At 70.0% G+C, this 14,308-nt stretch overlaps 2 protein-coding genes across 7 annotated transcripts; one reads left to right on the top strand and one right to left on the bottom strand.

The window, feature by feature from the left end:
- The first annotated feature begins 628 nt into the window (after nt 1-628).
- On the top strand, nt 629-3,111 carry LOC138688906 (uncharacterized). The gene is made up of 3 exons (XM_069801462.1): nt 629-1,100; nt 1,848-2,599; nt 2,700-3,111. Exons 1-3 carry the CDS (start codon nt 874-876, stop codon nt 3,059-3,061), a joined length of 1,341 nt encoding a protein of 446 aa, XP_069657563.1. The 5' UTR covers nt 629-873; the 3' UTR covers nt 3,062-3,111.
- Nucleotides 3,112-3,922: 811 nt separating this feature from the next.
- IMPDH1 (inosine monophosphate dehydrogenase 1) lies at nt 3,923-13,976 on the bottom strand. Of its 6 annotated transcripts, none has more exons than XM_069801457.1 (16): nt 13,818-13,976; nt 12,006-12,104; nt 11,420-11,468; nt 10,911-11,012; nt 10,587-10,661; nt 10,288-10,494; nt 9,734-9,821; nt 9,241-9,440; nt 8,761-8,821; nt 8,198-8,293; nt 7,967-8,110; nt 7,373-7,517; nt 7,147-7,290; nt 6,991-7,074; nt 4,779-4,795; nt 3,923-4,516 (listed from the first exon to the last, which is right to left on the bottom strand). In XM_069801457.1, the coding sequence occupies exons 1-16, from the start codon at nt 13,943-13,945 to the stop codon at nt 4,419-4,421; spliced, it is 1,737 nt and encodes a 578-aa protein (XP_069657558.1). In that variant the 5' UTR covers nt 13,946-13,976; the 3' UTR covers nt 3,923-4,418. The 6 variants fall into 6 exon arrangements, with proteins under 6 accessions (XP_069657558.1, XP_069657556.1, XP_069657561.1 ...); XM_069801455.1 differs by having other exon boundaries at nt 8,761-8,851; nt 13,818-13,975; XM_069801460.1 differs by lacking the exon at nt 13,818-13,976 and adding an exon at nt 12,996-13,060 and having other exon boundaries at nt 8,761-8,851.
- Between the last annotated feature and the right edge of the window lie 332 nt (nt 13,977-14,308).

Genomic DNA, 14,308 nt, shown 5'->3' on the forward strand with positions numbered 1-14,308 from the left:
GCCTTGAAGCCGTGGGGTCCGTGGGATCCGTGGGACTGAGAGCAGGGGGGGCTGGGGGGGCTGGGGCTCTGCCTCCAGCACTGGGGCGGGGGGTGGGATGCTGGGGTGGGGGGGTGGCAGTTGTCACTAGGTCACCACTGTCCCCCGGGACCACACAGTTGGGGTTGACATAGCAGGGGGGCATGGGGGGGGGCGGTGGGGAGCTGTGGGGTCCGGGGGGGCCAGTGGGGAGCTGTGGGAGGCCATGGGGGGCAGTGAGGAGCTGTGGGGGGCCATGGGGGACCATGGGGAGCTGTGGGGGGCCATGGGGGTCTGTGGGGGGCCATGGGGTTGGTGAGGGGCCATGGGGAGCTGTGGGGGCCATGGGGGTCTGTGGGGGGCCACGGGGTCAGTGAGGGGCCATGGGGAGCTGTGGGGACCATGGGGGGCAGCGAGGGTCTGTGGGGGGTGTGGGGGGCCATGGGGGCAGCAAGGGTCTGTGGGGGGGACCATGGGGAGCTGTGGGGGGCAGTGAGGGTCTGGGGGGGGCCATGGGGGGCTGTGGGGCAGTGAGGGACCATGGTGAGCTGTGGGGGGCCACGGGGGGGACAGCGGGGAGGCCGTGGGGAGCCACGGGGGCTCATCGCCACGCCGGTGGCGGTGGCGCGGTGCCCGCTGGCATTGTGTAAGGTGTTTTGTAACCGCGGCCTGGCCTAATCCGGGCTGCTGCCGGCACTGCCTGGCATCTCCGGCACCCACCACCACCACCGGCACCCACCACCGGCACCCACCGCCGGCACCCGCCCTAACACCCACCCCGACACCCACCACCGTCACAGCTGGACCCCGGCACAACCAGACCCCAGCACAACCGGACTCCACCAGCTCAGCTGGATGCCCCCGCGCAGCCGGACCCCCAGGCACAGTCAGAGCCCCCCAGCACCGCCGGACCCCCATGGCACACCGGATCCTCCGACCCAGCTGGACCCCCCACCGCAGCTGGATGCCCATGGCACACCGGCCCCCCAGCCACAGCTGGACCCCCTGATGGAGCCGGACCCCCTGACGGAGCCGGACTCCCTGATGCTGCCGGACCCCCCCGGCACAGCCAGTGACACCAGGTGAGCGTGGGGAGGGGACACGGTGGCTGGGGGGGACACTGGGGCAAGCTGCAGGGACCTGGGTGCCCCCAATGCCCCCCCACCCCACACCCAGCCCGTGACGGGTGCCCCCATGGTGGGGGGACATGCTGGGGTGGGGGTGCGCAGCCCCCAGGGCAGGGTACATGGTGGGGGGGGTCCAGGCTGGCAGTGCTGGGGCACACGGGGGGGGCACAAGGTTTGGGGTGTCACCAAGTGCCTGCGGGACACAGGGAGCTGCCTGCAGGGTGCAAATGGCCCCACAGTGGGGGGGGGGGGGGTGTCCCATGGCAGGGGGTCCCAGCCGGTCCTGGGGCAGCACAGGGGGGCCAGACCCTGCCCTGGGGTGGGGGGCAGCAGGATGGGACCCCCTGTCCCCATCCCCCCGGGGTGCTGGTGCTACCTCGCAGGGCTCCAGGGTCCTTAATTTGGGAGGTGGTCCCACATTGGGGGGGTGTCCCACGTTTCGGGGGGGGTCCTTCATTGGGGAGGGATGTCCCACATTTGGGGGGGTATCCCACGCTTGGGGGGGGTCCTTCATTTGGGGGGGTTGTCCCACATTTGGTGGGGTGTCCCATGTTTTGGGGGCTCCTTCATTTGGGGGGGATGTCCCACATTTGGGGGGGATCCCACATTTGGCAGGGTGTCCCACGCGTGGGGGGGGTCCTTCATTTGGGGGGGAAAGTCCCACATCAGAGGGGTCCCACCCCCCTGCCCTGTCTCCCACAGGGAGGATGAGGGGCAGCACTGCACCCCCGCCCCGTTGCCGCCCGTCACGGTGACGTCCTTCTCAGGGACCATCCGCCTCTACAGCAGCGCCATCGGGGGGTCCCCCCCCGGCAAACCCCTGCTGCTGCTGCTGCCCTGGCTGGGGGCGCGGGCGCGGGGGCTGGCGCAGTACCTGGCGCTCTACCTGCGCCGTGGCGTGGACGTGCTGGTGGTGGGGACGACGGCGTGCCACGTCCTGCGGCCACGGCAAGGGCAGCGCCTGGCGGGGCGCCTGCTGCGGCTGCTGGACCACGGCGGCGACGGCGATGGTGGCGAGGGGGGCAGCGGTGGCGTTGGAGGTGACAGTGGTGGCAACAGCGGTGGTGGTGGTGATGGTGGTGGCTATGGTGGCAGCGGTGGTGCTGGTGGCACTGGTGGTGACCGTTGTGGTGGCAATGGTGGTGATGCTGGTGGCAGCGGTGGCACTGGTGGTGATGGTGGTGGCAATGGCGGTGTCAGTGGTGGCAATGGTGGTGGTGGTGGTGACATTGATGTCAGCGGTGGCCCCGGTGACACCGGGGGCGGCGGTGGTGGCAGCGGCCTGGCCACCCGCCCACTGCTGGTGCACGCCATCTCTGCCGGCGCCTACACCTTCGCCCAGGTGCTGCTGCTCCTGCACCACCGGCCCCGGCAGTGCCAGCGCCTGGCACCGCGCTTCCGCGGCATCGTCTACGACAGCCTGGTGACCGGCGGCATCGGGGACATGGCGCGGGGTGAGCGTGGCTGGGGACGGGGGATACCCGGGACGGGGGATACCCGAGGCGGGCGCCGCCGGGGACCACCGCCGGCACCGACGCGGCTCTCTCCCCACAGGCATCGCCGGCACGGTGGGCACGCCGTACCTGCGGGCCCTGGTGCGTGCCAGCGCCCGGCTGTACCTGGGGGTGCTGGGGTGCTGGGGAGGACGGGAGTTCGAGCGGGCGCGGGGCGCCTTCGCCAGCCCCCCCCTGCGCTGCCCCCTCCTCCTCTTCTACAGCCTGGATGATGGGCTGTGCCAGCCGGCGGTGCTGCGGGCGCTGCTGCGGGGCTGGCGGGAGCAGGGCATCCGCGCCCATGCCCGCGGCTGGCCGCAGTCCCGCCACGCCGCCCACCTGCGCCAGCACCCCGCCGAGTACCGCCAGGCCCTGCTCGCCTTCCTGCGCTCGCTGGAGGGGCCCCCCAAAGCCAGGCTCTAGGGGGGACCCCACCCCAGGACGGACGGACGGACGGACCGACCGACGGACAGACCGACCAACTGACGGACGGACGGAGGGAGCGACGCAACCTGCCCGCGCGGGGCCGTGGGGCTGCTTTGCCCCCCATGCCCGGAGGGCAGTCTGGGGGGTAGGGCAGAGCCCTGTGGGTGTGCAAAGCCATGGCCATGGTGTGCAAGGCTGTGCCCACAGTGTGCGAACTCATGCCCATGGTGTGCAAACCTGTGCCATGGTGTGCAAAGCCATGCCATGGTGTGCAAAGCCATGCCACGGTGTGCAAAGCTATGCCCACAGCGTGCGAACTCATGCCCATGGCATGCAAACCTGTGCCACAGTGTGCAAAGCCGTGCCTCAGTGTGCAAACCTGTGCCACGGTCTGCAAACTCATGCCTGTGGCGTGCAAACCTCTGCCACGGTGTGCAAAGCTGTGCCATGGTGTGCAAGGCCATGCCCGCAGTGTGCAAACCTGTGCCATGGTGTGCAAGGCCATGCCACGGTGGGCAAGGCTGTGCCAAGGAGTGCAAGGCTGTGCCACGGTGTGCACAGCCGCGCCGTGGTGTGCAAGGCTGGTCCATAGGGTGCAAGGCCATACCCACAGAACGCAAACCAGTGCCCCGGTGTGCAAGGCTGTGCCACGGCGTGCAAACCCCTGCCAGGCTGTGCCAAGCTGTGCCCACGCTGGCCGGGCTGTGCCATGGCGGCAGAGCTGTGCCAGGCTGCGCCAAGCTGGGCCACGGCATGCAAGGCTCTGCCACGGGTGCCGCGGTGTGCCGACCTGTGCCGCGGTGTGCCGACCCGTGCCCGGCGCTGCCGGCACGGGCAGGGAGACAGGCTGGGGCAGTGCCAGATGCTCCATTACTTTATTAATACCTGGATACAGTGCGGTGCCGGTCCCGGCGCCCCCCCCCTACTCCAGCCTGATGGGGGGGGGGGCGCGGGGATGGGGGGGTCCCCCAGGATGCAGGGGGGGCTGCTGCTGCCCCTGCAGTAACCCCCCAGGATGGGGGGGACAGGGGCAGCCCCCCCAGCCCCCCCAACGCCAGCAGGGAGTCCCAGCGGGGGTCTGGGGGGGGGCAGTCCCTTTCCCTGCTTCCCCCCCCCAGCAGGGGCGAAGTGGGGTTATGGGGGGGGCAAGCAGCGGGTGCTACGTCCTACCCACCCCTAGAGGGTGCAGCACCCCGGGGCCCCCCCAAAAGCCCCGTGGTCCTAGGTAGGTGCCAGGGTGGGCAGGCGGGGGGGCCCCGACAGCCCTATAGCCGTGGGGTGCTGGCAGAGGGGGGGCTGGCCAGGGGTCCAGCCCGTAGTGCAAAGCCAGCCCCTGCAGCATCCCGGCACGGCACTAGCGGCGGCGGTGGCAGGGGGCCGGGGGGGGTCCGGGGGGGTCCAGGCGGGGGGGCCCAGCACGCGGCCCCTCCTCAGTACAGCCGCTTCTCGTAACTGTGGGGCAGAGGAAAGTGGGGGGGTGAGCGGGGGGGGGGGCCTCCTGCACCCCCAGATCCTGCAGTTGCTCCCCCCACTGCCGCCGGCACCACGTCAGATCCTGGCTGGGAAATGGGGGGGTTCCCCCCCAGCACCTGAAGCCCCCCCCATCTCCATCCGGGGGGTGGGGGGCTGCAGGTCCCCCCATCACCGGCAGCCCACCACCCCCCCCCGGTCACCCCGCAGCCCCGGCGGGAGGGGGGCATGAGCCGGTACTTACGTGGCAGAACCGTAAAGCTACGGCGGCGGCATGGGCAGGAAAGAGAGAGAAGGTTACATGGTCACCCCGGCCCGGCACGCGGCAAGGCAACCCCCCCGGCCCCCCACCCGGCCGCACCGGCACCGGCACCACAATCTGGCCAAGCCGCCTGGCACCAGCACCGTGATCCGGACGGATGGCAGCACCGCGGTCTGACCCTGTGACCTGGCACGGGACCCTGCTCTGATCAAGCCTCCCAGCACCGGCACCACCCGGCATCAGCACCACGCTCCGTCCCTGTGACCTGGCAGCATCACCGTGTTCGACCAAACCTCCTGGTATTGGCACCATTTGGCAACAGCACCACGCTCCAGCTGAGCCGTCCGGCACCGGCATTGTGCTCAACCCAAGGCTCCTGGCACTGGCACCATCTGGTACTGGCACTGCACTCTGACCAACTCATTAGGCACCAGTACCATGCTCTGACCGAGCCTCCTGGCACCGGCACCACCCGGCACCAGCACCATGCTCTGACCAAGCCTAGCTGGCACTGGCACCATGCCACGAGCAAGCCACCTGGCACCGGTAGTGCACTCTCACCGGGCTGGCTGGCCGCCAGTACTGGGCTCTGACTGAGTCACCCAGCACTGGCACCATGGTCCAGCCAAGCCACCCGGCACCACGCTCCGACCAAGCCACCCGGCACCGGCACCCTGGGTCATTCCCCACCAAGGCAGATGCCAGGCAGGTGCCACAGCCACGGGGCTGCCGGTGAGGATGTGCCGCCTCGAACCACTGCCCGGCTTCACCCTGAGCAGTACCGGCAGTGCCACGACCGCCCAGGCCTGACCCAGCCTTGTCTGGTCATGGCTCATGGAGAACATGGCCAAGGCAGTCAACTGGCCAACCAGCATCCTGGTCAGCAACCAGCCAACTAACCAGCAACCCAGCCAGCTGACCAGCCAACCAGCTGCTAACCAGTATCCTGGCCAAAGAACCAGATAGCTAACCAACCAGCATCTCAACCAGATGACCAACCACAGCCAACCAGCATCCTGGCCACCCAACCAGCACCTCAACCAGCCAGTTGACCAGCTTCTCAACCAGCCATCCAGCATCTTGGCCAGCGAGGCAACAAACCACAGCCAACCAGCACCGCAACCAGCCAACCAACCACAGCCAACCAGCACCTCAACCAGCCAACCAACCACAGCCAACCAGCACTGCAGCCAGCCAACCAGCACCTCAACCAGCCAACCAGCACAACCAGCCAACCAACCACAGCCAACCAGCATCCTGGCCAGCCAACCAGCCAGTCAACCAGTATCCCAGTCAACCAACCGCAGCCAACAAGCACGGCAGCCAACCAACCAGCAGCCCCACCAGCTGGCCAACCAGTGACTGACCACGAGCCCGCCACCCAACTGGCCAACCAGCTCTACCAGCCACAAGAAGCCCCGCTCACCTCACACAAGCCCCACCTCCCCACGCACCCCAAAATCTCCTGCACCATCTTGGGGGGACCCAGAGGAGAAGCCCCCAGTGCAAGCGGGTGCCACCAAGGCGGGTGCAGATGATGGGGGGGTGGGATGGGGGGACCCATGGGTGCTCCCCCCCCAATCCTGGTGCGGGCACCCCACGGGGTGAATTAAAGCCATCGCTGCACCCTGCCTGCTCCCCGACTGTCACTTGGGGGGGCAGGGGCAGCACTGACCCCCAGCTGGGGGTCTCCCCTTCCCCCAGCCCCCAGGCTTTGCCTGGACCCTGCCGTGTCCCGGACCCCCACTGCGTGCCTCTGGCTCCCCGTCCCTCCAGGCTGCTCCCCCAGTCCCAGTCTGGACCAGCACCCCCAGTATTGGGGTGTCCCCACACTGGCACAGCCCGGGGGTGCCCCACAGATTGGGGAGGGGGGCTTGGCTAGTGGCTCATCTGATCCTGCAGCCCCCAGTATGGCCATGCTGGCACGCACCCGGCACTGGGGCAAGGGGGGGCTGGGGTCCCCCAATAGCCAGTGCTGGGGCAATGGGGTGCCTGCCCCCCCCAATACCTGTGCAAAGGGGGGCCTGGGACCCCCCCATACCCAGAACGGGGGCAACAGGGTACCCAACCTGCCATTGCACCCAGCACTGGGTGCCCCCCTCGCACTGTGCGCTGGGGGGGGGCACACGACCCAGATCTGACGTGGTGCCTGCCGCAGCATCCCCGTGTCCCCCCCCCCCGATCCCCCACTTACGAGTGGAGCCCGTGGACCCCCCCCTCGATCTGCGCCGCCATGGTCCTCTTCTCGAACTTCAGCTCCCCCGAGTACATCATGGACCTGGTGGGGGGTGGCAGGGGGTCAGCGGGAGCTAGGTGACACCCCCCCTTTTCCTTGTCCCCCCCAGCTCACCGCAGCACGGAGAGGCTCCTGGCACCGATGTCCTGGCAGCCATGCTGGATCCCCGCGATCAAATAGGGGACGAATTTGTGGATGGAGCCTTTGTCCTGAACGGAGCCCGACACCCCCTGTGCCACCTTCACCTTGTCACCCTCGCTGGTGGGGGGGGGGGGGACAGGGGTCAGGGCTGGGGGGTCAGAGAACCCCCTGGACCCCCCCCCCCCCCACCATGATGTACCTGAAGTAGCGTTTCTGGCTGCTGCTGCTCTTCTCCATGGCGTCCAGCGAGCCCATGCCCCGGTACTGCTTCAGCCGCACCCCCTCCGAGAAGAAGAACTCCCCCGGCGCCTCCGTGGTGGCCGCCAGCAGGGACCCCATCATCACTGGGGGGGGGCAGCCATCAGACCCCCCCAGGGTGGTCACCAGTATGGGTGCAGAGGGCTGATGGTCAGGAGACCCACAGGGTGGCCACCAGTATGGGTGCAGGGGGGTGATGACTGGGAGACCCCCAGGGTGGGCCCAGTACGGGTGCAGGGGGGTGATGACTGGGAGACCCCCAGGGTGGGCACCAGTATGGGTGCAGGGAGGTGATGACTGGGAGACCCCCAGGGTGGGCACCAGTATGGGTACAGGGTGGGTGATGGTCAGGAGACCTCCATGGTGGGCACCAGTATGGGTGCAGGGAGGTGATGACTGGGAGACCCCCAGTGCGGGCACCAGTATGGGTGCAGGGGGGTGACATCCAGGAGACCCCCCCCAGCAGGATGGGCACCACTGTGGGTGCTGGGTGCCCCTACCCCTCCAGCCCCCCCCCCAGCCCCCCCCCGCTCACCAGTGGAGGCCCCCAGCGCCAGCGCCTTCACCACGTGCCCCACGGTACGGATGCCGCCGTCGGCGATGACGGGCACGCCGAAACGCCGGGCGTACTCGGCCACCTTGTAGACCGCCGTCCCCTGCGGCCGCCCGCACGCCATCACTGCCGGAGAGGGGGTCAGCGCCCACCAGGGCACCGTGACGTGCCGTGGGGAGGGGGACACACACATGCCGGGGCAGCACCACGCACCTTCCTGGGTAATGCAGATGGAGCCGCAGCCCATGCCCACCCGCAGGGCGTCCACCCCGGCGTCGATCAGGTTCTTGGCCTGGGCGGCCGTCACCACTGTGCCCCCCCGGGAGAGGGTGCCCGTCAGGCACTCGGTGGGCCAGGGTGCCCCCCACTCCAGGAGACAATCACCCCCACCCACCCCTGCAGCACCCCGGTCCCTGCACCCCAATTCCCTGCTGCATTGCACCCTAGTTCTTCCCCCTGCCCTGCTCCCCATCCCATGGCACCCCAAATCCTTACCCCATGGCACCCCAATCCTCTCCCTGCCCAGCTCCCCACCCCACAGCACCCCAAATCCTGACCCCATGGCACCCCAAATCTTTACCCCATAGCACCCCAAATCCTTATCCCATGGCACCCCAAATCCTCCCCTTGCCCTGCTCCCCACCCCACAACACCCCAATTCCCTGCCCCACAGCACCCTCCCCCACCCTTCTCCGCTCTCCCCCCCAGCACTCCAGCCCCTCATGCCCCCCCCCCCCGCCCCCCCCAGTGGGGTGCCCCGCACCCCCCAGGCTCACCGTTGCCCCCGATCACCTGCAGGTCGGGGTACTTCTGCTTGATGTAGTGGATCATGCTGATCTGGTAGATGGAGTTGCCCTGGGACGAGTCCTGGGGGGGCACGGCATGGGGGGGGGCAAGGTATTGGGGGGACACGGTATTGGGGGGGGCACGGCATGGGAGGGCATGGCATGGAGGGGGACACATGGCATGGGGGGGGTGGGGAGAGGATTGGGGTGCCATGGGGAAAGGATTTGGGCTGCCGTGGGGTGGGGAGCAGGGCAGGGGGAGGATTGGGGTGCCATGGGGAAAGGATTTGGGGTGCTGTGGGGTGGGGAGCAGGGCAGGATTGGGGTGCTGTGAGGTGGGGATAAGGGGTGCCATGGGATGGGGTACAGCGGGTTGGGATGCAAGGGAGCGGGGCACGGCAGGAGGGGTGTCCATCCCCAGGGTCCCTCATCATCCCCCATTTGGGTTTTTTTTGGGGGGGGCCCACCCACCAGCACCACCAGGTCGACGCTGGCCTGCACCAGCAGGTCCAGGCGGTACTTGTCGTCCTCGCGGGTGCCGATGGCTGCCCCGCACAGCAGCTGCTTGCGGGCGTCCTTGGAGGCCAGTGGGTGCTCCCGGTTCTTCTTCAGGTCCGTGCGGGCGATGATGGCCACCAGCTCGTCACTGTCGTTGACGATGGGCAGCTTCCCTGGGGGGACAGGGACGGGATGGGACTGTGGGATGGGGTGACGCGGAGGTGACCCCATGGGATGGGGGGATGTGGAGGGGACCCCAGGTACAGGGATGGGGTGACACAGAGGTGACCCCGAGGACGGTGATGGGGTGATGTGAAGGTGACCCCAAGGGATGGGGGGGACACGGAGGTGAGTCCAGGGATGGGGATGGCATGAGGTGGAGGGGACCCCAGGGATGGGGTGACACAGAGGTGACCCCAGGGATGGGGTGACAGGGTGCTGGGCCCCATGGCGGTGCAGCCGGTACCCTTTTTGCTGCGCTGCAGGATCTCGTTGGCCTCTTTGAGGGTGACGCCGGCTGGAGCCACCACCAAATCGTTGCGTTTTGTCATCACCTGCGGGGCCATCGTCACCCGGGAGGGGACCCCAGGGCCACCATGGGCTGCACCCCCTGCCCTGCCTGCTATCTGTCCTGGACCTGCCCACTCATCCCTGCATCCCACCCCACCCCATCCCTGTCCCCCATCCCATCATCCCTGCATCCCATCCCTGTTATCCCGCCTCCTTCTGCATCCCTGTGCCCCATCCCATCCCTCCATCCCATCCCATCCCTGCCCCACGTCCCACCCCTGCCCCACGTCCTCCAACCCTCCCCATCCCACCCCTCCATCCCTGTCCTCCATCCCACCCTCCTCTCCCACCCCTGTCCTCTTCCTCATCCCAATCCTTCCTCCCACCCCTGTCCCCCACATCCCTGCCCCACACCCCACCCTCTTCTCCCACCCCTGTCCTCTTCCCCACCCCAACCCTGTATCCCACCCCCCTGCCCCGCATCCCACCCCTCTCCCCCCGCCCCCCCACCTCGCCCAGGCGGGTGCCGTGGTCCCTCTCGGCGAGGAAGTCGATGTCGCGGGAGGTGACGATGCCCTCCAGCTTGCTGCCCATCCTGCCTGTCTGGGTGACGGGGATCCCCGAAAAGCCGTGCCGCAGCTTGGCCTCCCACACGTCCCCCACCGTCTGCGTGGGGCTCATCACCACCGGGTCCGTGATGAAGCCCTGCTCGAATTTCTAGGGGGGGGGGGGGGGGGAAGCACAGGCAGGCTGCAGGCAGCAGGCGAGGGGGGGGGGGCACAGTGTTGGGGGACACCCCCCCCCCTTACCTTCACCTTGCGCACCTCGTTGGCTTGGAACTCGGGGGTGCAGTTGTGGTGGATGATGCCGATGCCGCCCATCAGCTGCCGGGGGTGGGGGGAGCAGGGGGGGTGTCAGCGGGTGCCCCACAGGTGGAGGGGTGGGCACCCCCACCCTGCACCCCCATCATGGGGGTGAGCACCCCAACCCTGGCTGGGGCGGGCACCCTGATCACGTACCCCCAACCCATGCACCCGTGTCCCCCCGCACCCACCCTGGGGCTGGGCACCCCCCCACCCCGCGCCTCCCCCCCTACCCCCCAGCACCCCAGGGTGCTGCCCCCCCCCGCTCACGGCCATGGCGATGGCCATGTCGGCCTCGGTGACGGTGTCCATGGGGGAGGAGATGAGGGGGGTCTTCAGGGTGATCTTGCGGGTCAGCGCCGAGGTCAGGTCCTGGGGGGGGGCAGAGACCCTTCTCCCTCCTGGCCACCCCCCTGGTGGGGTAGGGGGACCCCCTTGTCTCCCAGTACTGCCCTGCTGGGGGCACCCCAGCTGGGACCCCACCCCCACCCCTGCCAGGCCCCTGCCCACCCCCACACCGGGGGGCCCATGGGTGTCCCAGGAGACCCCGCCAGTGGTTGAGCTGGTGGGGGGGGGGAGCAGCCCCCCCACCGCACCCCCAAAAACCCAGGGTGGCCCCAGGCCACATCCTGCCCCCATCACCCCGGGGGGGGGGGACAGGGGACAATGACATCACCTATGGGGGGGGGCACAGGGACATCACGGGGGGAGGGCATGGGGATATTCCCCCTGGGGGGGCACGGGGTCCCTGGGGAGGTTGGGGGGGGGGCAGGACTCACCACCTCGTCCGCCGTGAAGTCGATGAAGCCAGGGAGGATGAGGAAGTCACTGAGGAGGGGATGAAGGGAGGGAGGGGGTCACCATGGCTGGGACCCCCCCCCGAGCAGCCGGGAACTCCCCAAATACGTGTCCCCCAGCCCCCCCAAACTGATAGAGCCCCACACAAGGGGTGAGGGACACATCCCAAGGGGGTACCCGAGCCGGGGTGGGGGCACCTGAGGGGGTCCCAGGGTGGCAGTGGTACCCAGGGACCCCTGATCCCATAGGGGACACTGGTACTGGGTTGGGGACAACCCAAATGGGCTGGGGATACTGGTGCTAGTCTGGGGACACCCTAGGTGGGTTGGGGACACTGGTACTGCGCTGGGGAACACCAGTACTGGGCTGGGGGACACCCCAGGTGGGATGAGGACACTGGTACTGGGCTGGGGACACCCCAGATAGGCTGGGGACACGGGTACTGAGCTGGGGACACCAGTGCTGAGCTGGGGACACCCCAGATGGGGCTGGGGACACCGCGGCTGCCCCATAGGGATGGGGGTGGGAGGATCCCCGGGTTGGGGGGGGCGGGGGGCCCACACGTACTTGTAGGTGAGGCCGTCGGAGGTGGCGAAGAGCTGCTGGGCAGTCAGCCCGTCCTCGGGCACGTAGCCGGTGCCCCCGCTGATCAGGTAGTCGGCCATGCTGCGGGACAGGGGGTGGCACCGGCACCGGGACCCCCCCACACACCGGGACCCCCACCCGCATCCCCACCCGAGCTGGCCGGGCCGCTGCCAGTGGGGGTCCCGGGCCCGGGTGGGGGACCCGGGGGGTGTCCCAGTGCCGGGGGGGGGTCCCAGTGTGGGTCTCGGTAGGTTCCTGGTGCGGGTGGGGGGGTCCCGGGGCGGGGGGGGGGGCGGGGAGGCGGCCGCGTTGCGGTGCCGGTGCCCGCAGCGGCCCCGGCGCAGGGCGGGGCAGGGGGCGGGGCAGGGCGGGGCGGGGCCGCCCCGGAGGGGGTGGTGCTGGGACCGGGACCGGCCGCCGCAGCCCCCCCCCCCAGCCTGCCCCAGCACCTCCCAGTGCCCCCCCCCCCGCCGCCCAGCAGCCCCCAGCGCCTCCCAGTAACACTCGCCGCGTCCCAGTAACCCTCCCCGCATCCCCCAGTGCCCTCCCACTACCCCCCCCCGCAACCCAGCAAGCCTCCCCCATCCCCCCCCCTCCGCCTCACATCCCCCAGTAACTTCTCGGAACCCCCCCCATTACAGCCCCCCCCATGCCCCAGTAACCTCCCAGTACCCCCTCACCTCTGCCCCTCCATCTCCCCGTAACCCCCCAGTACCCCCCCACTGCTGCCTTCCCAGTGCCCTCCCAACCCCCCCACGCCCCAGTACCCCCCCACTGGTGCTCCCCCGTGCCTCAGTAACTCCCCAGTGCTGCCTCATCACCCTCCCAGTAACCTCCCAGTGCTTCCCCCCGACGCCCCAGTAACCCCCCAGTAACCCTCCCCCTCCTCCTGCCTCCTCATTACCCAGTACCCCACCACCCCACTATGTCCCAGTAGCCTCCCAGTAACTCCCCCCGCGCCCCACCCGGTACCTGGGCTCCCCCTCGCCCATGGCGCTGAGCGCCGGAGCGGGGCGGGGCAGGTGGGCGGGCAGGTGGGCGGGGCGGCCACCCCCGCCCCGCCCACCTGCCCGCCCACCTGCCCCGCCCCGCTCCGGCGGCCCCGCCCTGCGCCAGCATCCCCCCCCTGCCCACAGGCAGGGTGCAGGCAGCAGCGGGATTAGCGCTGCCCGTTCCCTGCCTGCAATAATCCGCAACCGGCCAAGGTCAGGGCGGTGGCAGGGCACACGCGTGTGCAAGGGCCGCGAGCGTGCGAAACGCCTGCGGGCCCGCCCGGCGGCCGTGTTGCACGGGGGGGGGGGGGGGGTGGGGAAAAACACGCACACGCACACGCGCGTGTGTTCACACACATCGTGTGCCCGGGGCTGGCGGTGGGTGCGGGCTCACGCGTGGGGGCACGAGTGCGTGCCCGTGGAGGGGGTGTGTGTGTAAGGGGCACACGCGTGCGGGGCACGCCTGCGGCTGTGCGCACACGCGTGTGCATGTGTGTGCGCACACCTACTTGGCGAGGGGCAGCCCCGTCCCCAGAGTGTCCTGGGGTGCCACAGGGACTCCCCCACGCCACGGCGACACCCCCTGTCCCCAGGGGGTCATGTCATGCCGTGGGGACCCCCATGCCACGGGGACCCCCCCCACACACACCCCCTGGGTGACCCACGGTGGCGCAGGGACCCCCGGGACCCCCCCACACTCCCTGGGTTACCAACGGTGGCACAGCGACCCCCACTCCGTGGGATCCCCCCACCCCGTGGGTGACCCCCGGGACGCCCAGCCCCCCGGGACCCCCGCCCCTACCTGCCCTCCTGCCCGGCCCGCAGCAGCCGGGCGCTGCAGCGCTGCGCCGCCGTCTCGTGACCGTGTCCCGCGTGGGGGACCCCGACATCCGTGGGCGACCGCGCCGGAGGGTCGGGGGGGGCCTCCATGGAGTGGAGGGGGGGTGGAGGGCACGCGTGGGGTAGGGGGGGGAAGGGGAGGAAGGGGAAGGGGGGGGACGAGGGGGAAGGGGATACCCCGGGGTGCCGAGTCCCGTGGGGTGCCCGGGGTCGTGGGTGCCGCTGCCGGCGTGGGCCGCCGGGGCCCCGGCCGCTCCGGTTGCTCCTTCCTCGGGTGGGCGTGGGAGGGGTAGGCCCCGCCCCTCGGCTCCACCCACCGCCGTGGGGGCCCGCCCACCGCACGGGGGAAACTGAGGCACGGAGGGGGGCTGGGGGCAAGGGGAGGTTTGCAGGGGGGGCGGCGCGCACTGCCGGCCCCTCTCCGAGCCCTGCGTGGGCCCGGACACGCGTGGG

Source organism: Haliaeetus albicilla, chromosome 14 (assembly GCF_947461875.1).
Source record: "Haliaeetus albicilla chromosome 14, bHalAlb1.1, whole genome shotgun sequence".
In the NCBI taxonomy this organism is placed as follows: Eukaryota; Metazoa; Chordata; class Aves; order Accipitriformes; family Accipitridae; genus Haliaeetus; species Haliaeetus albicilla.

What these genes read in the sequence shown, in the direction of transcription:
- LOC138688906 (XM_069801462.1), top strand. Translation starts at nt 874, where the DNA reads ATGCCCCCGCGCAGCCGGACCCCCAGGCACAGTCAGAGCCCCCCAGCA. An exon ending in GGCACAGCCAGTGACACCAG is followed by an intron (nt 1,101 to 1,847) that starts GTGAGCGTGGGG and finishes TGTCTCCCACAG; the next exon opens with GGAGGATGAGGGGCAGCACT. An exon ending in CATCGGGGACATGGCGCGGG is followed by an intron (nt 2,600 to 2,699) that starts GTGAGCGTGGCT and finishes CTCTCCCCACAG; the next exon opens with GCATCGCCGGCACGGTGGGC.
- IMPDH1 (XM_069801455.1), bottom strand. Translation starts at nt 13,945, where the DNA reads ATGGAGGCCCCCCCCGACCCTCCGGCGCGGTCGCCCACGGATGTCGGG. An exon ending in ACTTCACGGCGGACGAGGTG is followed by an intron (nt 11,013 to 11,419) that starts GTGAGTCCTGCC and finishes GCCCCCCCCCAG; the next exon opens with GACCTGACCTCGGCGCTGAC. An exon ending in ACGGCACCCGCCTGGGCGAG is followed by an intron (nt 9,822 to 10,287) that starts GTGGGGGGGCGG and finishes ATGGCCCCGCAG; the next exon opens with GTGATGACAAAACGCAACGA.